Raw genomic sequence first — 21563 nt, forward strand, 5'->3', positions numbered from 1 at the left:
CGTCCGGACTGAGGAGAGACTGGGGTCGGTAGGAGAGCTGGGGGCACAGACCCGCCGTGTCGGCCGACTCGGAGCATCGTGCGTGCTTGGCCCGTCGGGTGCGTCTCCCCAAGGTGGCGGGTCACGGGAGCCCGGAGGTGGGTGGTCGGCCACTGCAGTGGCAGCACATTTGCCAGGGATCCGCCCACCTAGGCCTGGTCACCTGGGGCTTGGTCTCCCGCCCCCGTGCCCTGTGACCCTGGCTCTTGCTGGTTGGTACATAAACTGGTACACGCTGGGTAGGGAGAGATGGAAGAAAGGCAGAGACCACTCCAGGCTCCTGGGCGGCAGGTTTAACCAGCAAGGGAACGTAACATATGAGGCCTGTCTTGGGGCCCAAGACAAGTAGGTTTCTGCACCAGCCCCCCGGAATCTTAGAAGTGTAGAGAGAGGCCTTGACTAGGTCCAGTCGCTTACACCATCCGGATGGTCTCGGCGCCACGCTAGCCTCAAGGCGAGGTCCTTGGAAATGGTTCTCACCATGGGGATGGGGGACCGTGTGAATGTCAGGCACCACCCAAGTTAGCATCAGCGACCAAACGAGGAAAGAGGTCGCCCCGCAGACCTTAAAAACGCAGCCAGGGAAAACGGCACGTTCCTGGGTGGAGTGGCAGCCCAGCAAAGAGCACGTCGGGGTGTGCTCATCACTGGGGTGCCGCTGGGCCCAGGCCCTCTCGGTGGACAGAGTCCACACAAGCACACGCCTTCATCATCTGGATTAAAACGGATGAGTTCCCACGATGCCTCCAATCCCAGTCCAAAGTCAAACAGTTCATTCTAGTTTTCGTATTTCTACCTCCAGTGTCCAAGAGTGAAAATTGTCCTTAACGAGTTTTCTCCCGTTACCCTGAATAAGTGTCCTTATTGGATCTTCCCTGTGTGTAGCCACCTTCTGGCTGCTGCTGGCCTCTTTCCCTGGCAGACACTCCCCACCCTGCCTGAGCTCGACGCCTCCCTGGGCCATTACCCTCATGTAGCTCAGGTTCCCGCTTCCCACAGTGGTCGCTGTCCCGTGTGAGTGCTGCTCCCACCCTCCTCGGGCTGGTGGGAAATGCCAGGGTGCCCTGTGCAGATCCTCCCGGCTGTGCTCAAGTTCTGACTTTCCCACTAAGGGTGCCCCCTCCATCCCGCCCCAGGTGTGACACCTGTTGCTGCCATGACCTTGGACTCCCATGTTTGGGCCCCTCCTCACCCAGTCTGGGTTCCGACACTGCCAACAGGGCCCTGTGCTGGGCACAACTCCGATGCCAACGCCTTCCTCGCCCTCGGGGTCCACACCCACTGTGTGCCAAGGTGGCGCTCTCGATGGGAGAGCCATTGACCGGCTGCCTTCCGCACGCCCCCTACTGGGGATCGAGCCCACAACCTGGGCATCTGCCCTGACCGGGAATCGAACCTTGATCTCCTGGTTCATAGGTCAACGCTCAACCACCGAGCCCCACGAGCTGGGCAGCCTAAGGCCCTTCAGACCGAATTGTTCAGGAAGGGAAAGGGGGGAGGAAAGGGTGAGAAGAAACTAAGATTTCAATTAAGAAACAGCGACAGCCACCTGCAGAAGGAAATCGTCGGTGGCTGGCTAACATCTGCGCCAAGGTCTTCACCCCAGACCATAAGGATACATGACCACGAAGAAGACTCAGAAAACGTCCTGAGGAAATGGATCAGTGTCTGAGCACAGGCCCAGGCCTTCCTCTCGTAGAACAAATTCATAGGAGTAATAGAAATAGGACACTTATTTTAAAAATCTCTACCCAACAAAGGAGTGAGGACAGCCGTGGCCTGACTGCTGGAGGGGAGGGTCGAAAAAAGTCTCTAATGGTACCTAAAAAATGAGGAAGGGGACTTCAGGGCACAGAAGTTATGTGGGTCCTTTAAAGGACAGAGACGTGAAAAAAAAGCAAAATCAACCCTAAAAAAGTGGAGAGGGCCTCGTGTTCCCTCCAAGCTTGGAGGCAGCTGGTCCAGGGAGCAGCTGGAGCCACGGCCACGGAGGCGGGGCTGGTACCTGCAGGAGGAGCGGCGCCTCCAGGTGAGCGAGGCAGCTGGGGACAGGGCCGCCCTGGGGAGGAGCTGCGATGGGCCCAGCAGGAAAGGCAGGGCTGGCGCCAGGCGACGCCATCGCACAGGAAGACTCCCGCCCAGGAGAGCACCCGACAGCCCACGTCTCCCCGCAAGCCGAGGAGTCAGGGCCATGGCGCCGACTGACGGGCAGAGGGCATCTCAGAGCAGAGAGGAGCACCAGCCCTGACGGCAAGCTCCGGGGGCACCGACGGCGCGAACACGGTGGCCAAGGGAGAGCCGGAGGCAGTTTAAAGAACGAGGTCCACGTTCTCAGTCACTCCAGGACACACCAGAATCACCAAGAGCCACTGAGGAAGGAGCCGTGTTAAAATTAGACATGATCGATGGGATGCCCGGCGCAGCGGAGGTGACTAGAGTGCAGACCCGTGAGTGGAAAGTTTGACACGAGGAGCCCTCCTGGAGGGCAGCGCGAAAGGGCAGAGAAAGAAAGGTGTAAAAGGGTAAATGAAAGCCCTGGCCGCTGTGGCGGCCGGTGCACCAAAAGGTTGCCGGTTCGATTCCGGGTCAGGGCAGGTGTCCCGGCTGCAGGCTTCATCCCCACTAGGGGGCGTGCAGGAGGCAGCTGATCAACGTTTCTCTCTCTCTCCTGCTCCCTTCCTCTCTCTAAAAATCAATAAAAATATTTAAAAAAAATTTTTTTTAAAGTAAGAGAACGGAGCATGGATCCAGAAGTTGGAGTCACGGTTGAATGGGTGTCCCCAGGAGAGGAAGCACAGAGCGGGACGTCGGGAACTTTCCAAGCGTGAATGAGCTGCCCCCTGAAAGGCGGGGGAACAGATGGAGCCCCAAACGGGTCACAGCCCAATCTCCTGATGATCAAATGCTTAAATATTTAAGGAGGAAAAGAACAATCAGTAAACTACCCACTAAGGAATAAGTTTCAGGTTGACATCAGCTTTCCGGGCAGCAAGGAGGGGGAGGCTCGCCCCCCTCCGTGTTCTGAAGGGGAAGACACCGAAGCATCGAGGATGTGCCCCCTAACGTCATTCACGTGGAAGGGAGACGACAGGCATTTTAATCAATTCAAAGATGTTTTTATTAACAGTTTACAACAGACATCGCTGAAAGTATTTCTGGGAAATGAACTCCATGACAAAGAAAAATGAATCCAAAGGAACGACACGAGGGGTGAGGACAGATACCAGTGAAATTTATTGTTACAGACAAGATTTTCCTATAAAAATATGCATATTTCTTTTTTAAAAAAATCCTCACCCAAGGACATGTTTTTATTGATTTGAGAGAGAGAGAGAAACATTGATGTGAGAGAGAAACATCGGTGGGTTGCCTCTTGTACATCCCCTGACCTGGGATCGAACCCACAACCTGGGTATGTGCCCTGATCAGGAATTGAACCCAAGACCCTTCGGTGCATGGGACACACTCCAACCCAGCCACATGAGCCAGGGCACATAGCAGGTATTTAAAGGTAGGGGGAATTAACTGCAAGGGGTTGGATGGCTATTTCTAGGCTCCACTGATGCTCCAGAACAAGATAACAGAAGGCTTAGAGCAAGTGACAGGCAAATAAAATTCAAGTGTGAAAGCCAGAGGGCCTCCTCGGTGGCATCTAAAGAAGCTCTCACCTGCTCTGGAAGGGCAGAGAAAGCTGAGGGGCGGGCCCGGGACTTTAGCATCAGAGCGGCCAACCTCTTAAGAAGGTTAAACTCTCCACCAAGGTAGGGCGCTTGGTCCAGATTGGGGCAGGAGAAAGGATGGAACTCTGGCACGTGGGCTGGGGTCATTTGAGTTGATGGCCCCCAAGTCTTGAATCCCCAGGTTCCCCTGAACCCTCTGAGTCTGAGGAAGCGTGGCAATCCTCCCTGAGCTCTTTGATGGCAGCCTGAACAGACGACGGGAAACTGACGACACAGCTGCGTAGGCGGGTAAGCTAGACGCTCAAGCTGCTGTACCACCATCCCCTCAGCTCATTCTGTGGGCTCATGGGGACCCCTCGGGACCAGCTGATGGAGGAAAACATCTGAGCCTGATTTATGGATTGTTAAGCTTAGTGTGTGTATGCCACCCTCAGATAGACCAGGGCTGACCTAGAGCCTCACTCAAGGGCAACCCAGAAAGTCAAGGGGAGGGGAGGTCCTCTCAATGGGCAGAGTTTCCAACTGTGTGACCACTTTGTGTGGAAGGAGAAGTGGTCTGGGGTAGGTTGCATATGGACTTTTCAGCAGTGGGAGTGGCTAACTGGTCAGCTTCCTGGAAACACTGATGAACAATACACTGAGCCCGGCCAGCGTGGCTCAGTGGTTGAGCGTTGACCTATGAACCAGGAAATCACGGGGCAATTTGCAGACTCGACCCCCAGTAGGGGGCGAGCAGGAGGCGGCTGGTCAATGACTCATCACTGATGTTTCTCTCTCTCTCCCTCTCCCTTCCTCTCTGAAATCAATAAAAACATGTTTTTTAAAAAAAACAATGAATGCCCATAAGTTTTAAGCACTTTATGTTTTCATAAACTTTGTAAATTTGTCCAACTAAGCCTTTTTTGGGGGTGGGGGGCTCCACACATATTTTCGCCACTGTCAGCATTATCACATCTTAGCAGATTCCACTTCAGGGTGCCCTGAATTAGTGTTTGCTCAGCTTCCTCAACAAGCATTTGCGTGGGTCTCACACAGACCCCTCATAGAGCCTAAATTCTCCAGCCCCTTCCAACCTGGCAGTCACCCGTCCCACAAACAGCAGCTGAACCTGGTTGGCGACATCTGCCAGCTCATTAAGAGCCAAGGAAAACCGCTTGAAATCATCTGGCGTGTTTCTAATCGACTGTTGATTTAATTCCCAGTGTCTTTGACTCTTGGCGCAGCTATTCTCACCGAAAGGCTAACAGTGTTAAGTTTATTTTCTCCGGACACATTATTTTTCAGCGGCTACAATCAAACATGATTTAATTAGCTCACCACTAGTCAACATCTTGTCTCGCTTGGCTAACGAATGAGCAATTTGGAAACTGCTGGCAGACTGATTTTCATTTTTTATTTTTGCGAAGACATTCTGCTGTGGTGAGATTTAGAATTTAATATTTCTATGTTTCATGTTCACCACGCTCTGGCGAGCGAGGGGTACTGTGGATTGCTGAGCCTGGGAACGCAGATGTATAATATTGTATTGTTTAGCCCAGCTAAAGCGTCACGGCGTAGCGAACACAGTGCTTTGCCGTTGTCTTAAAAGTGAGGCATTTAAAGTCCATGTTCCTGCTCTTTTCTTGTTTTGACATGATGAATAGGCACCGGTAATAAAAATATAAGTCACAGTACAGCAAGGCCTGTGGCCCTCAAAACACCAGGCGGTTTGTTGTGTGCTGACTGCCGCGAGGGGATGGCAGAGTGGGGTGTCGTCTTCCGTTGGGTTCCCTAAAGCAGACTCTGAGGTGGGAGGTTGCGTGTGCTCTTGTAGGGGAGTGAGAGAGACAATATCGGGCAAAGAAAGAAGCTGGCCTGTAACATGTATAGCAGATCGCAGGCGACCCTGCAGAAAGCTCGGCAGCTAGGATGGCTCCTGCGGAATTGTTCCAAGTTCAGGCCATGAGGGCCTGGCTTCGTTTTCAACTGTCCGAGTTGCTAGGGCTGCCGTAGGAAGGGCCATAGACGCTTGGCTTAGGACAGCAGGCGTGCGCCGGCTCAGTTCTGGAGGCGACAAGTCCAGAATCGGCGCGTGGCAGGGCCGCATTCCCGCGGGAACCTGCAGGGGGCGCTCTTTCCTTGGTTCTGGCGGTGGTTTTGGCCATCGCTGGCGCTCCTTGGCTTACAGACGCATCACCCCAATCCTCCCCCTCCACACGGCGTTCTCCCCGTGTCTTCTTTCCGTGCACATCTGTGTCTGTGCCTGCATTTCTCCGCTTTACAAGGGCACGAGGCGTGCTGGAGTAGGACCCACCCCTCCATCCTGGGCCCCAGCGTGCTTGTTCCCCTGGGCTCCCTGTGGGATCTTCTCCGTACCCTCGGATCCACCTGCTACCACCTCACACACGCTTGTCGCTCAGCTTGAGGCGCTCTGCAGGGCAGCCGGCGTGGATGAGGGTCTCAGCTGTTGTTGAGGTATAGTTTGCATACATAGGGTAACCTGTACCCATCCTAGGTGTACATTTTATTGATTTTTTTTGGGGGGGGACAAGTTTATCCACCTGTGTGACCACCATGACAACCAAGACAGAACATTTTATGCCCCACCCAGTCCCTATGCCGTTCCCACCGCTGTGCCGGGCAGCCACCGCTCTGTGCCCAGGGATGCCAGGTGTCCTTTCTGCGCTCTGGCTTCTTTCGCTGAGCTAATTGTTAAAGCTTCTGGACAGAGGTTTCTCGGATTTTTTTCTAAAAACAGTGAGAATCAGAGGCATTGGAAAAGCACGTTGCTGCTGGAGTGAGTCCACGTGGCTGTTCGGAGCAGAGTCTCAGAGTGAGACTGTGGCTGTGACCCTGGGGCTGTGACCCTGAGGCTGGGGACCAGACGTTGGCTCCGTGACTGATCAGCTGTGAGACCAGGGTAAGTCATGTAAGGTCTCGGCACCTCGGTTTCCAGAGGGTATTTCCCGCCCCCATTGCTTCCCAGAGAGAGTGGAAAGGAGAGGAGGGGGAGGGGGAGAGAAACAGCCACGGGAGAGAGACGCATCCGCTGGCTGCCTCCGGGCGTGCGTCCCGCCTGACGGGGAATCGAACCTGCGACCTTTCGGTGCGCGGGCGACGCTCTAGCGGCTGAGCCACGCCGGCCAGGCGGATCGTGCTAAATCCCCTACGCCCTCCATGTCAGGCCGCGGGGAGCACAGCACTGCCGTTTGGTATAACACTGTTTCAGCGAATCGAACTCCATCGAATACCAGCCAGCCTTTAGTGAGGACCGTTGTGCACCTTTGCGTCAACGGGTCGGTATTTGGATGGGCTTTGTAGCCAGAACTCTGGCCACTCTGGTAGGAAAGAAAGGACAGGTGTCCTGGGTTGTCCTTAAAAAGGCCCCTCCTGCTGGGAAAGGTCCCCACGCCTGAGTCACAGGGGCCATTATGACATCGTGGCTCTGCCCCCCTTTTCTCCCTCGCCTCCAGCGCTGTGGCTGGAGAAGTACAGACCTGAGGGAGATGAGAACATCTAGCCCCTAGCCATGGGTAATTGAGAGCAGACCTGAGGGGTTGGACCACACACCCCGAGTCCCAGGCTCCTAACGTTTTGTAAGATACTGTCACATCCACCCACTCTTTCTGGGGGGGCGGTGCATTTCCCGTAGTTACCCCAGGGTGGGATTTCTCCCCCAGGTCCAGGGTCCTAGGACAGGCCAGAAGCCGAGTGTGGGGTTGACTTGGCACCTGGTGGTGGGGAGGGCACTTTCCTTTTTCTTTTTTGTAAAGTATGTTTTTATTGATTTTAGAGATAGAGGAAGGGAGAGGGGGAGAGAGAGAAACATCAATGGCGAGAGCCATTGACCGGCTACCTCCTGCACGCCCCTGACTGGGGATCGAGCCCAACATGGGCCTGTGCCCTGACCGGGAATCGAACTGTGACCTCCTGGTTCATAGGTCGACGCTCAACCCCTGAGCCATGCTGGCTGGGCGAGGAAGGGGAGGACGTGTTCACTTCTGCCCATGGTTTTCTTTCTAGGCTCTGATTACGGAGGCTAGCAAACCTTCCGATTAGAGTAAAAGACAATGATGAAATCACCCCGACAGAACAGAGCTTGAGAGTGCAAAAGCTAGACGAAGGGACTGTGCCCATGCCCTCCCTGCCCCCGTGGGCGCATGGGTCCAGGCGCTACTGCGCTGGGAGAGCCTTGACTTGTGACGTCTCTGACCCTTGTGGTCCGGGGAGCGACCCAGAGGCCTGCGACCATGTAGCTTACTGTCTGGAGATGCTTCAGCGAGCGGGAGGGGCGCTTCTCGATATCGCACCAGGGCCCAGGGGCACACACCCAGGGCGTGCCAGGCCGCTAGGGCCCCACCCTTCCTCGGCCGCGGCCCTGTCCCCGCACCCCCTCCTCAGGCTGGGGGATGCGGGTCTGGCAGGGGGGTGGGGGTTGTGTCAAGGAGGCTGAAGGGTGCGGACCCGGAGCACACGGGGCTGGGGACTGTGCGTGGGGAACGCGAAGGCCGGCGTGCAGGGAGACTGGGCCCAGGATGCGTGTGTGCGTGTGCGTGTGCGTGTGCTCGAGAACTTTGTACTGGGGCCTCAGCTGGCGTTTAAGCTCTCGGTCGCGCGTGAGGTGGAGGAGTCCGGTAACACTGAGGCGAGGCCGAGGGGAGGCGGCCGGCTGAGGGTTTGACCCCAAGTCAGAGGTGGGAGGCCAGGGGGAGCAGAAGGCCCCACCTTCCCAGCAGGCGGGAGGGGTCTGCAGGGAGACAGGGTGCCGGGCAGGAGGCCGGGCCGGGTGGGACCGCATCTGCTTCGCCCTCCCGCGCGTCTCGCTGCAGACGGCCCGTCGAGGTCCCGGGTCCCGCCCCTGCCAGCGGCTCCCAGGGGTCAGAGGAAGAGGCGGCTGTGGGGAGGGGCCCCGGGCCCCTTCCCGGTACAGTTTTGGGCGGAAATGCGTGAGTTTCCTCAACGTCCCGTGTCTTCTTTCTTCCAAGCTTCCAAAAGACGCACCAAGAGAGTTAAGATCGTGGCGATGAAACAGAGCGAGGAGGCGGCCGTGGCCATCCAGGCCTGGTGGCGGGGCACCCTGGTGCGCCGGACGCTCCTGCACGCGGCGCTCCGAGCCTCGGTCATCCAGCGCTGGTGGCGGCAGGTGCTGGCGCGGCTGGTGGAGGGCAGGCGGTGGGCGGCCCTGGAGCTGTTCGTGAGGAGGGAGCGGGCGGTGGTGAAGCTGCAGTCCTGGGTCCGCATGTGGCTCACCCGGCTGCCTTACTGCCGCCTGCTCCACGCTGCGCGGATCATCCAGCTCTACTGGCGCTGGCACAACTGCCAAAGCCGGGGCTTTCTTCACGGCCATTACGACATCAAGGAGAACCAGCTGAACCTCCAACTCGAGATCTCCCTGGGCTCACAGGTTTGCAAAATGCAACAGGCTACATCCCTTCCATTAAAAGAACCATCAGGTCTGTAACCGCGGCGTGCTGTCCGGCTGACTTCCAGGCGGCCGCCGAGCTCGTGAGGGCAAACGCCAGGTACCCGCTCCGCCGGCTCCCGGGAAGCGGGGCTTTGCCTGCGGGCGGGCCCTGCCCGGGGAGCTCTGAGCGCCTGCTGCTGGGCGGGCAGGCGGGCAGTTGGCTAGCAGGGGCTGCCCTGGGGAGAACGGCGGCCGCAGGGCCACCACGTCGGACAGCCGGGGTGCCTTCCCCGCGGGGTTTGTGTGAACGCACCCCCGGCCCTCCCGCAGCTCCCCTCCCCACAGCCTTTAACATATTTTAAAGTTGTGGTGCCCGGCCGGGCGTGGCTCAGCGGGTGAGCGTCGACCTGGGATCCAGGCGATAGGGGTTCGATTCCTGGTGGGGGCACATGCCCGGGTTGCGGGCTCGATCAATGACTCTCTCATCATTGATGTTTCTGTCTCTCTCTCCCTCTCCTTTCCTCTCTCTGAAATCAATAAAGATACATTAAAAAAAAAAAAATAAAATTGTGGTAAAATATACATAACATAAAATTTACCGTTTAAACCATTTTAGGTGAACAGCTCAGCGGCATTAATTACATACACTTTGGTGTGAAGCTATCACACGCCATCCACCCCCAGAATTTTATTCATCTTGCAAAGTTGTGACTCTACCCATGAAACAAGAATTCTCTATTCTCCCCTGCCCCAGCGCCTGGCAACTACTATTCTACTTTTTCTATGAACTTGAATCTAAATGCCTCGTATGAGTGGAATCATACGGTGCTTGTCCCCTTGTGGCTGCCTTATTTCCCTTAGCGTCACATCTTCAAGGTTCGCCCACGTTGCAGGCTGGTCAGAACTTCTGAGGCTGAATAATATTCGATTGCACGTATGCACCACACCTTGCTCACCCATTCGCTCGTGGGGGGACACTTGGGCTGCTCCCACCTTTTGGCTACTGTGACTAGTGCTGCTGTGAACACACAGTGTACAGAGGCCTCTCTGAGACTCTGCATCGGGCACCTTTGGGTCTGTACCCAGAAGTGGAATGGCTGGATCTCATGATACGCCTATTTTGATTTTTTTTTTTAAATATATCTTTATTGATTTCAGAGAGAGGAAAGAAGAAGAAGAGAGAGAGAGAAACATCAATGATGAGAGGCATTGACCGGCTGCCTCCTGCAGGCCCCCGCCCGGGGATCGAGCCCGCAACCCGGGCATGCGCCCCAACCAGGAACCGAACTGCGATCTCCCGGGTCCTAGGTCAGTGCTCAACTGCTGAGCCGCACCAGCCAGGCCGTCGTTTCGGCTTTGACAACCGAGCCAGTAGCCTAAGGGTCCCTGTTGGTTCAGAACGTGGGTCCATGGGCATATAGGGAGGACACCTCACTGGAGTTTTTTCCCCCAGGAAGAAAAGGAGGCAGCCTGGCCTAAGTCCTAAAATTCCCACTCCCTGAGGGAGACCAGGAGACGTGGCGGATAAGGGTGAGAGCTTTACTGGGGACAGGAGAAACAGGGCCCCCTCCTAGCCGGCCCTCTGGGGGGGGTTGAGGACCTCGATGTGGAACTGCAGGTGAGTGGTGGTGACCTCGCAGTGGCCCCGGAGGAAGGCGCAGGTGTGGCAGTCGTGGTGCTGCCAGTGGCACTGGATGACGTATATGGCTCGGAGCACCTGGCAGTATCGCCAGTGGATGCGCCACATGCGGATCAGAGACTGGAGCTTGACCACCGCCCTCTCTCTGGCCACATAGCTCTCCAGGGCCTCCCTCCGCTTCTTCGAGTGCAGCCTGACCTGGGTCTCCCGCCACCAGCACTGGATGACCCAGGCCCTGAGCGCCGCGTGGAGCAGCGTCCTGCGCACCAGGGTGCCCCGCCACCAGGCCTGGATCTTCATGATTTGTTTGGTCTTTTTCTCCTGGGCAGACATAAAAAGAAACCCCTCAGGGAACGTCCCGCCACCAACTTCCAGGATTTCCTGGAAGGGTCCTGGGTTCTCTTAATAGTCACCCCCCTCTTTGAAGAGTTCAGAGGAGTTAGCAAGACACTAAGAGCCAAAGACCCGGGTGATGAGCCCTCCTCTGCCACCACGGACGCGGGACCCGGCCCTCAGAGTCCCAGCGTCCTCCCGTCCCCCCTCGCAGGCCCTCGGATCGAGGGGGAGACCGCCGGCAACTAGCAGGGGTGCGTTTGGATGCGATGGCCTTCGGTGGCCGCACTCCACTCCGCCGGGCTCGCTGGGTTTGGGGCGTTCGGGAGCTTGGCCTCCCGATGCTCTCGCCTGCTGCTCGGCGCCCACTCTGCTCCGCGCCAGCCCCGGCTGACCCTTCCTCTCCCACGACATGGTCTTCAGGTGCCTCGCTGGCTCCCCAGCCCCCTCCTCACCTGGCTACTCCCGGCCCTTCCACATTTTGAACATTCTAGTCTCTAACTCAGAATCCTCCCATTCTCACCTCCCAGCCCCACACATTTTTTTTTTTAATACTCACCCAAAGATTTGGTTTCAATTTCTTTTCAGAGAGAGTGGAAGGGAGGAACGGGGAAGAGAGAGAGAGAAACATGGGTGTGAGACAGACACACATCGATTGGGTGCCTCCCACACGCTCCCTGGCCAGGCTGGGGATCGAGCCTACAACCGAGGTACGTCCCCTTGGCCGGAATCGAACCCAAGGCCCTTCCGTCCGCAACCCACGCGCTAACCACTGAGCCACGCCGGCCCGGGCCCCACGCATTTCGTGCTGGTTTTCATTCTTTCCATTCACTCTTCAGGTGCCATTCAGACCCAGAGACCCAAAGCCCATGCTGAGAAGGGAGCGGCGGGGCCAGGAGCCAGCCCCGGGTCCACGCCCGACTGGCTGGGACTCTGGGCCCCTGAGAGGCCCGCCCCGTAGCTGGAGCACACAGGCCTAGGTGTTCTGGGTATCTCTTAAATACAGTACATGGAGATTTTACTCACCCGGGGCTTTTGCTTTTTTCTCTTTTGCCTGATCAAGGTAATATTCTCTTTATTCTCGACTACAATTAGGGCTACATTGCCTTCGCTCTGTTATCAGAAGGAGACGGGGGAAATGAATGGGCGAGTTAAGACGCTCTGCATCAATATATCCACTGCCTCAACATCCCCTCTTTTCCCAAGATCTCTGAAGTCCAGGGTGATGTCCGCCCGCCCCTAGCCTGCTTAGGATATCTGGCTAAGCCTCTTACACAAAATTCAACCCCCATGGCTTGTCTTTAGATGGTTCAACAGCCCTGATTCCCAAGCCTGGCAGGAGTAGTAATAGGAGGGACAGAGCTATGAGTTCACAGTTGCATTATGACACGAGGATCGGGGTACAGTTGAGTCTTCCTCGGAAACAAGCCCTGTCTACTTCCCTCACGACGGAGATGTCCCGGGGCTCCCTGGACAGATAAGGCACTTGAGTGCCGTCCCGTCCGGGGCTCTCCTCCCATCGGGCCCATCCGCGTCCGTCTCGTGACCACTGTCACTGGGGAAGCTGGGGTACCCTCTTCCCCACTGGGTGCTGGGGGTCAGGTCCTTACCATATCTTGAGAAAAAGAATTTTCTGAGACTTGCACGGGAGGATGAGCCGTTTTCAGTTGCGTGGAATGACACCCCTGGGGTCCCAAAGTCCCGTTGCAGTTATAGAGGTGTAGCCGGGCCGGCGTCCAGCGTTTCCTTCCCTGTTGCAGCCGGGCCCAGTCGGCCATCGGGCTGATCGCAGCCCATTAGTCCACTGTGTGCGCGCGCGGAGGGTCCGCGTGGCCAGGCCTGTGGGTGGGCGCGTGCCGGGAGCCTGCCCCAAGCAACAGGAGTCCCAGGGGCCCCGAAAGCACAAGGTCACAAGAGAAAGCGACGGCGGGAGTTTCTCTGTTCAGGGAACGAAGTTTCCCGAATTTCCGAGCGCTTGCGGTGGCCGCGGACCTGTTCCCAAGTGTGACTGACCGACAAGTGCCTTCCCTACGTCACCCCCACTTCACCGGGCATGCGTCCACCCCTGCCCCCAGCTCTCTGCGGGCACTAAACCCGGGGCTCCCTGGGGCAGGTACAGCTTTAGCTCCCTGGGGACGTTGCCCAGACGACAGGCCTTCCCTCCCCTCCTCTCCTGTTTTAACGACTGCAGTGGTCACCAGGGTGTCACAACCACGGGGAGAGCGGGAGGGACCACGGCAGGACACCGCCGTGCGGTCCCAGTGTCTTCTCAGACGGAGCCCTTTCTGTCGGCCCCCGATTCGGGTTTCCACCCCTCAGAACCCCGTAGGAAACAGGCCAGACGAATCTAGAAAACAGTAAGAGAAAGGAACTGTCTCCCAATCTAGGGACATGAATGTTTACACTTATGAAAGTTCCACGGTCTTCTCTCCTACATATAGGCCTTTGGTCCACTTTTAAGGGTTTTGTTTTTTAATGTGTTGTGAGTTATTGGTTCCAGTTAATTCTTTGCATGTGGCTATCCAGTTGTTCCAAACCACTTGTTGAAAATATTATTTTCCTCCATCGAATGGGCTTGGCACCCTTGTCGCAAATCAACTGACCATGAATACATGGGTTTATTTCTGTACTCACCACTTTATTTTTAAAATATATCTTTATTGATTTCAGAGAGAGGAAGGGAGAGGGAGAGAGATGATGGTGAGAGTCATTGATCGGCTGCCTCCTGCACCCCCCCCCCCCCCCCCCGGGGACCAAGCCTGAAACCAGGGGCACGTGCCCTGACTGGGAATTGAACCGGGATCTCCTGGCTGGTAGGTTAACGCTCAACCACTGAGCCACACTGTCCGGGCTGTAACACACTCTTTTGATTCCTGAACTTGGAAAGCGTGATTTATTTATACATATAATCTCACATTTTCTTTACACCTTCACTTGCTGACAGATACTCAGGCTGTTTCCATGTCTCGGCTGTTGTGCGTGATGCCACAGTGAGCATGGAAAGGCAGGTACATCTTCAAGACAGTGACTATTTCCTTTGGCTATGTACTCAGGAGTGGGATGGCTGGGCCACCTACACGGAGCCAAGTGCTGTTACAGGAGCTGTAGGTCCTCACTAGCTCACCTTCCAAGCGTCCAATAGTTTATTTGGAAATAATTTTATTTTTATTTATTTATTTTTAAAAATATATCTTTTATTGATTTCAGAGAGAGGAAAGGAGAGGGGGAGAGAGAGATAGAAACATCAATGATGAGAGAGTCATTGATCGGCTGCAGCCCGCAACCCGGGCCTGTGCCCTGACCGGGAGTCGAACCCTGATCGCCTGGATCCTAGGTCGACGCTCAACCGCTGAGCCACGCCCGGCCGGGCTGGAAATCATTTTAAACTTACAGAAATATTGAAAGGACTCCTACATAACCTTCCCCTTTCTAACCCCATTAGCGTTTTGCCAGCCGTAACAACCTTTATAGCAAAGAATTTGATCCAGGACGACACACTAAGCCAACCGTATTTCTGTTTAGAGTCCTGCCGTCCTGAACGGCGCCGATTCTTTGTACATTTTGTAGGATCTTGATGCTTTTGAAGTTCATAGGCCAATTATTTTGTATAACATCTCTCAATTGGGTGTGTCTGTGTTTTCTTACGATTAGATTCTGATTATATATTGAGTAGAAAAGAATAGGTGCTGTTCTTTTATTATTATTTTTAAAACTTATTGATTGATTTTAGAGAGAGAGGAAGGGAGAAAGATTCGTAAGATGGGAAACTGGGCTTTAGCCGCTCAGGAGGGGAGAGCTGCAGCTTTCCCTAGCTCTGTGGGGTCCTGTAGACTGGCGGCCACAGCATCACCTGGAGACTTGTTGGAGATGCACATTCTCGGGACCCTGCTATCCTGAATCAGAACTGCCGGGCGACTGAGCCCCCCGCCCGGTGGCGACGGACACTGAGTCTGGAAAGCATCGCTGTTTCTCTCTCGGGTCTGACACCCGCAGCGGCATCTCCCCGCGAGAACATTGCCCGCTCGCCCCGGGGGGCAGAGCTCAGAGGCGGTCGCCCAGGCTGAGGCTGCCCCGCGGGTGCCCTGCTTCGGCGGAGGGGCTGGCAGGAGAGGGGCCCACAGCCCACCGACTCCTAGGGCCCTTGTGCCAGGACTGGCTGCTGGGTGCCCAGGGCCATCCCGCTGACGTGTGGCCCCGGGGGGTGGGGGGACCGTGCCCGGCCACACTTGGCTGGCAGGTGACCAACCCGCACCTGGAAGGAGTGCCCCCGGCTGGCTGACCAGGTGGCCCTGCGGCGCAGCCCTCCTACCCAGGGCGGACACTGCTCATCCATCGCCAGCCCCGCGTCCAGCCCCAGGACCCCGGCCCCCTGACCAGCTCTGCCGCTTCCTCAGAGCTGACCCGGAAGGCGCCCAGAACCCGCCGCCCGATTCCCTGCCCCTTCCTCACCCCTCCCTCCTGGGGCTTGTCCCACAGAGATCCGGGGACAGGTTTGGAGCAGACCTGGTCAGTTCTTTATTGGAAAGGGGATGCAGTTCGTGATCCGGCAAATCTGCGACCCTAGAAAGATCTCGATCTCGAGCCCCAGGTGGTTGGCCGCGAGCTGGTACCGGCCGCAGAGAAAGCCGTTGGCCTGGCAGCGGCGGGCGCGCCAGCAGGCCTGGAGGACGCGGGCGGCGCGGAGCAGGCGGCAGTAACGCAGGCGGAGGCGCCACATGCGGAGCCAGGCCTGCAGGCGCACGGCCGCCCGCCGCTCCCGGGCGTAGGCCTCCAGCAGCGCCCGCCGCCGGGCCTGCCGCTCCTGCGCCCCCAGCAGGCGCCACCAGCGCTGGATGACCCAGGCCTGCAGCGCCGCGTGCAGCAGGGCCCGGCGCACCAGGGTGCCCCGCCACCACGCCTGGATCTGCGTGGCTCGCTGCTCGTCGCCGGAGTCCTTTCTCTTCTTCACGCCGAGGGGCAGCGAGGAAAAAGAAAGGCCACGCCTCAGGACGGGGGCGCGCAGGCCGGGAAAGACGCAGACTCCCGAGGCTCCAAGGGGAGGCGACAGCCCCACAGACACACTCGGGGATTTTAACGCCCCGCCGACCTCACCGGGTAGACCCCCCGGCAAAAAATCAACAAGGAAGCAGCGACCCTAAGCGACACACCAGAGGCGATGGGTTCAATTGACATTTACAGGACGTTTCGCCCCAAAGCTGCAGAACGTGCATTCTCCTCAAGCGCACACAGGACATTCTCTCTCTTAACTCTCACCCGAGGACGTTTTTTCCATTGCTTTTCAGAGAGCGCGGAAGGGAGAGAGAGAAACATCCGTGTGAGAGACACATCGATCGGCTGCCTCCCGCACATGCCCCCTGCCACCGAGGCCCGGGCCCTTGGCTGGGATAGAACCCGGGACCCTTCAGTCCAGAGGCCAACGCTCTGACCACTGAGCCAAACCAGCCGGGGCCTCATGGGACGTTCTCAACGGCAGACCACATGTTAGGACACAGAACAAGGCTCTACAAGTTCAAAAGGATTGAAATCATATCCCGCATCTCCTCGGACATTCACACCATGGAGTACTACGCAGCTGTGAGAAAGGAGGATCTTCTGTCCTTTGGGACAGCATGGAGAGTATTATGCTGAGTGGAATAAGCCAGGCAGAGAGAGACAAGTTCCGCATGATCTCGCTCATATGCGGAATCTAATGAACAAAATAAACCGACGAACAAAACAGGTCCAGAGACATAGAAGCGTGGGCCAGACGGAGGGATCTCAGACTGACGGGGGGAGGTGGGGGCAGAGATTAACCTCGGAGCCTAGATGCCTAGATGCATAACCCATGGACACAGACAGTAATGTGGTGAAGGCCTGGAGGGGGGTGCGGGGTGGAGGGGATCAATGGGGGGAAAAAGGGGACATTTCTAATACTTTTAACAAACTAAATAAATACAATGCAGTGGGAAAGAAAAAGAAGGGACGCTCAAGGACCGGTCCCCACCCACCTCAGCCCCAGGGTGTGCCAGGAAGGGGTCCTGATCTTTTATCAGCCATGGCTCCTCCTCAGAAGTTCAGGGGCACTGGGCATGGCACTGGCTGGAGCCAGAGGGCCAAACAGGTAGGTGCCCTGTCTCTGCCACTCTTGGTGAGTGGACACGGGCATCTCACATTGTCCTCTGAGTCTCAGGGTCCTCATGTGTAACACAGGGCACACCTGCCCTAGTCATCACTGGGTACATGCGCCTGGCTGGCCGGTGTGGAAGGAGAACCCCGTGATCCCTGGGTCAAAGCGTTATCATGTTCCTGCTGGGCTTGGCCTTCTACCTGGGTGCAGATCGCTCCCCTTCAGTGCCCACCCACAGACCGGAGAAGTGGCGTCCTTGGCTCGCCTCTCATGCCTGGTTCCAGCTCCAGTCCCCAACCTCCCGTCTCCCTCTGTCAAGTCATAGAAGGTTCGCGGCTCCACACCCTCGTGTGGAGTCTTTCTTGTTTATTTCTCACACTCATTCTTTCGGCTTGCACACCTTAACCCAGCACACACAGGTGCACACACACTCCCACACGACTCAGACTTGGGCTCCCCTTTACCTGGCAACGCCGTCCCCTCACACGGCTCCCAGCGCCTCACTCCCCAGTTTCTCATGGTCTGACGGCCAGGACTCCTCCTCCCGACCAGCAACTCTCCGGGTCTCACCCACCCACCTTTCTCAGAACGGAAGGAGCTGGGAGGCGAGCCGAGCCAGGGCTGAGTCCACCCCTGCTCCTGTCAGCTCCGGATGCCCGGCCGTTCTCGGTTTATGATGGTTGTTCCTGAGTAATATTTCCTAGCACTGACTTTCACTCACATGTGGACAAGTTCCATGATCACCTTACGCTGTGGGCCTCAGAGAAGACAACCCATCGCTGCTGGGTGACTTAGGTCATAGGTGGTGCGGGATGGGCTCAACGGACGTCACCCTCCACTTTGAGTTTCTCCATAGACCTACCTTTGGTGTACCGGGCGGGCTCTCAGTGTCTTCTATCATTACCCTTTTCTTTTTCTTGTTTTTCTTCTGTTTGGTTTCTTCCAACTTGCTACCCTGTAACGAGAGTTAGAGGAGAGAGGCGTGGGTAGGCCGTGCTCTGTACGACTGTGCGCCATGAACGCCACGTGCCGAACCTTCCGCCTTGCCCAGGGACCCTCGACGTAGCGCTCACGTCCTGAGCTGACCGAGGGAATCCGCCTTCCCTTCCCTGCAACTTTGGGGGGGTTGATTCTCTCTTATACAACATCGGATGCCCGTGACTTGGAAATAAATGGTTCAAACCAGGCCTTGTGCGCGATTCCCCTAAACTGTCCACAGCTAACGGCTATAAGGTCCCCTGCTCTCAGATCTGCACTCGTCCGCGAGATCCGTATGCGCTTTGCCTGTTTCAGTGGTTCGTCCCACCGTCTGTTGTTGAGTAGTGGTCCGTGGTGTGGATGAGCCGTAATTTGTACCCATTTTGTTGATTCCACGTTTCAGGCTATTTTGTACTATGAAACCTTTAGACGAATTGTAGTTTGAATGAATGTCTTAAGTTGCTAGGTTTATACCTCGGAGCAGAATTGCTGGGTTCTATGGTGGCTCTACACTGAAGAGATCGCCACACTGCGTTCCACACAGGCTCCCCCGTTTGCTTTCCTACCCGCGGTGTGAGACACGGTTTCTTCAGGCCTCACTCTCTGCGATATTGCATATAGTGCTGTTCTGCCAACAGGACTTGCTGACGGACGACATGGAAGGGACTGGATCGATGTTTGGGGTGGCTGGTTAAACAACAAAAACTGACATCATCTAAAATCACCAGCCAACTTGCCTCATCCAATGGGCAGTTCCCAGGGGACAGAGAATTGCCCATCGGACGAGGCAAGTGAGAGGGCGGTTTTAGGTGGTATTAGCTTTTGTTGTTAACCACCCTAAACATAGAGGCTCAGGGCCGCCACCATTTATTGAGTTCACAGTTGTGTAGACTGACGATTCAGGCAAGGCTCAGCTGGGTGGGGATCCTGCCCACAGGTGAGCTGTGTGGCCTCCTCAGAGGGGGCTCATCTCCGCCCCGGGTGGTCTCTCATGCTCCAGCTGCGCAGGACGTCTTAACGCTTAAACCCGCAGCTCACACGGTCACTTCCACTGCACGCGGCTGGCCAAAGAAAGTCTCAAGGAAGCCTAGATCCAAAGAGAGGGTAGGGAGTCTCCGTCTCTTGATTGAGGGAGCTACAAGGTCACATTGCAAAGGGGCATGGATACGAGGAGGGGGTGATTCTGATCACTTTTGTAAACAGTCTCTCTCCATCGGTGCCCTTGGCTGGTATGGTTTCTGTGGAGCTGGGGTGGTGGTGGGGAGGCCCCTGGAGTGAGTTTAGGAGTGAATGGCAGGAGTGGAAGGAGAGACGGTGACATGTTTTGCTGTGAGCAGATGCGAAGACCTGGAGCAGGAGGTGGTCAGTCAAGGATGCACTTTTTAATGACATGGACGCTTGGTCCGTGGGTGGGAATGATTTGGTGAAAAGGTAGAAACTGATTCAGGGGAACAGATGACATTACAGAATGACGTCACTGCAAAGTCAAGGGGGATAGCAGGCAAACGAGAAAGAGGAGCCAGGCGGAGGGGGTGGCCTCAGGTGGGCAAAGACGACTCCAACTCGAGGAAGACGGCAGACGCTGCTGCGATGGGGGGTGAGATGGGGAGAGCATGGGCCTCGGCCGCTGCCCCGCCCTTGGGTAAGTGCGTGGTGACGTCATCACCCACGCTCAGGGCAAAGGATGGGGAATGTCCCATCTGAAGAGAAGGGAAAGAATGTGAAATCTTCAGGTCAAAAAGCAAACTTAGAGAGAAGTGTCTTGGTCCTGAATCGAGATGGAAACCACGCAATCTGGCGATATAGTTTGTTTCAGGGAAGTTTTCTTCAGTTCTTCTGGTGTTTTACTTTTCTTATTTTTTAATTCTCACTGGAGGATATGTTTTACCGATTTTAGAGCGCGGGGAAGGGAGGGAGGGAGAAACGTTGATCAGGTGCCTCTTGTACATGCCCCGGCCAGGGATTGAACCTGCAGCCTGGACACGTGCCCTGACCGGGAATCGAACTCACAGACTTGGTGTGGGGGCGACGTGCCAACCAACGGAGCCTATTTATGTTTCTCATAATGCATTTTTGTTGTTTTACAAAAGAATCGGTCTGGGATAGATTGGACATTTTAAAGAAACGGTCCTTCCCTATACACAGCTTGAGAAGCGATGGAAGGATGGACATCAAGGTCGCTGGAGGTCAGAGACAGGGCATCATCCCGTCCGTGATGAAGTCGCTAAGAATGGCGTCATACCTAGGACGGAGGTGATATCAGCGGGAGCCCTGCTTGTGTTCAGCAGCCTGAAGAATCTGGTCCTCAGGAAGGAGAGAGAGGCAGAGCTGACGCCTAGGGACCTGGTATCTGCTACTCCCACAGGAAGGAGCATCCCAGTTAGCAAGAGGCTCGCCAAGCCTGTGCCCAGCCTCCAGCTGGCCGGGAGAGCCAGCCACGTGCCGAACAGGGCGCTGATGGGTGTGAGCCCCAGCTGGCCCGACGGCAGGCTGACGGAGCATGACTACAGGGGCCACTCTCACAGGAGGAGGTGCCCAGAGCCTTGAGGGTTACAAAGCCCAACCCCTCCCAGGGGCAAGTTCAGGAGACAAGGATGGCGCTGGGTCTGTGGAACGGGACACCTGGCTCTGCGCACGTGAGGACAGTCTCAGGCGGCAGCTTCTGATTTGGATAGTCAGTGGCATATGGTCCCTGTCAGTCCCAAACAGGGGCCATAGGCACTGAGGGGTGCAGGGGACAGGGGAGAGGTGCCAGTATTGAAATGAAGCCTTCACACAAGTACAAGAGGAGGGACAGGGCCTGAATCTCTAGGATCCCTGTGGGGCGGGAGTCACTGAGATACACCAAGCCCGGTTAGACCTTTATTGGGGCCGTAGGGCCACTTCTGCAGTATCTTTAGATGGATAGAATCTCGACGTGGAACTCCAGCCCTCTGGCAGCCGGCTGCGCCTGCGGGGCCTGGACGAGCAAGGAGCTCCCTGGGGCCTGGAGGAGGCAGAGGGTCCCGTGCACCTGACAGTAACATCTGTGGCACTGACACATGCGAAACCAGGACTGGAGCCTGACGGCCGAGTGCTCCTGGATTACATAGGTCTGCAAGATGGCCTGCTGGAGCCTCTGCCTGCGCCGACAGTGCTGCTCTCTCCACCAGCTTTGGATCACCCAGGCCCAGAGGGCGGCTGCCAGCAGGGTCCGGCGCACCAGGGTGCCACGCCACCAGGCCTGGATCTTGTTGACGGCACTGACTCTCCTCTGCTCCCGCTGTTCTGATTTTGTAGGACTGTGCTAACCAAGCAAAGTAGAGGACGCCCGGTGAGCTTGCCACCATCCGTCACAGCCCGGGCACACCGACGGCCTTCTGTCTCAACTGGCAGCCTTTCCCCTGCTGGTTCTCAGGGCCTAGG

At 56.4% G+C, this 21563-nt stretch overlaps 2 protein-coding genes across 2 annotated transcripts; one reads left to right on the plus strand and one right to left on the minus strand.

The window, feature by feature from the left end:
- Positions 1-8721: 8721 nt before the first annotated feature.
- LOC107540181 (IQ domain-containing protein F5-like) lies at positions 8722-9159 on the plus strand. The gene has a single exon (XM_016216876.2). The coding sequence runs from the start codon at positions 8722-8724 to the stop codon at positions 9157-9159; it is 438 nt and encodes a 145-aa protein (XP_016072362.1).
- Positions 9160-10672: 1513 nt separating this feature from the next.
- LOC107540180 (IQ domain-containing protein F2) lies at positions 10673-12366 on the minus strand. The gene is made up of 3 exons (XM_087825072.1): positions 12349-12366; positions 12101-12187; positions 10673-11059 (listed from the first exon to the last, which is right to left on the minus strand). The coding sequence occupies exons 1-3, from the start codon at positions 12364-12366 to the stop codon at positions 10673-10675; spliced, it is 492 nt and encodes a 163-aa protein (XP_087681198.1).
- Between the last annotated feature and the right edge of the window lie 9197 nt (positions 12367-21563).

The sequence above is a fragment of the Miniopterus natalensis genome, chromosome 15 (assembly GCF_054644295.1).
Source record: "Miniopterus natalensis isolate mMinNat1 chromosome 15, mMinNat1.hap1, whole genome shotgun sequence".
Classification (NCBI taxonomy): Eukaryota; Metazoa; Chordata; class Mammalia; order Chiroptera; family Miniopteridae; genus Miniopterus; species Miniopterus natalensis.

Coding starts and splice junctions, on each gene's coding strand:
- LOC107540181 (XM_016216876.2), top strand. CDS start 8,722: ATGAAACAGAGCGAGGAGGCGGCCGTGGCCATCCAGGCCTGGTGGCGG.
- LOC107540180 (XM_087825072.1), bottom strand. Junction 11,060..12,100: donor GAAAAAAGCAAAAGCCCCGG/GTGAGTAAAATC, acceptor TCTGCCCAGGAG/AAAAAGACCAAACAAATCAT.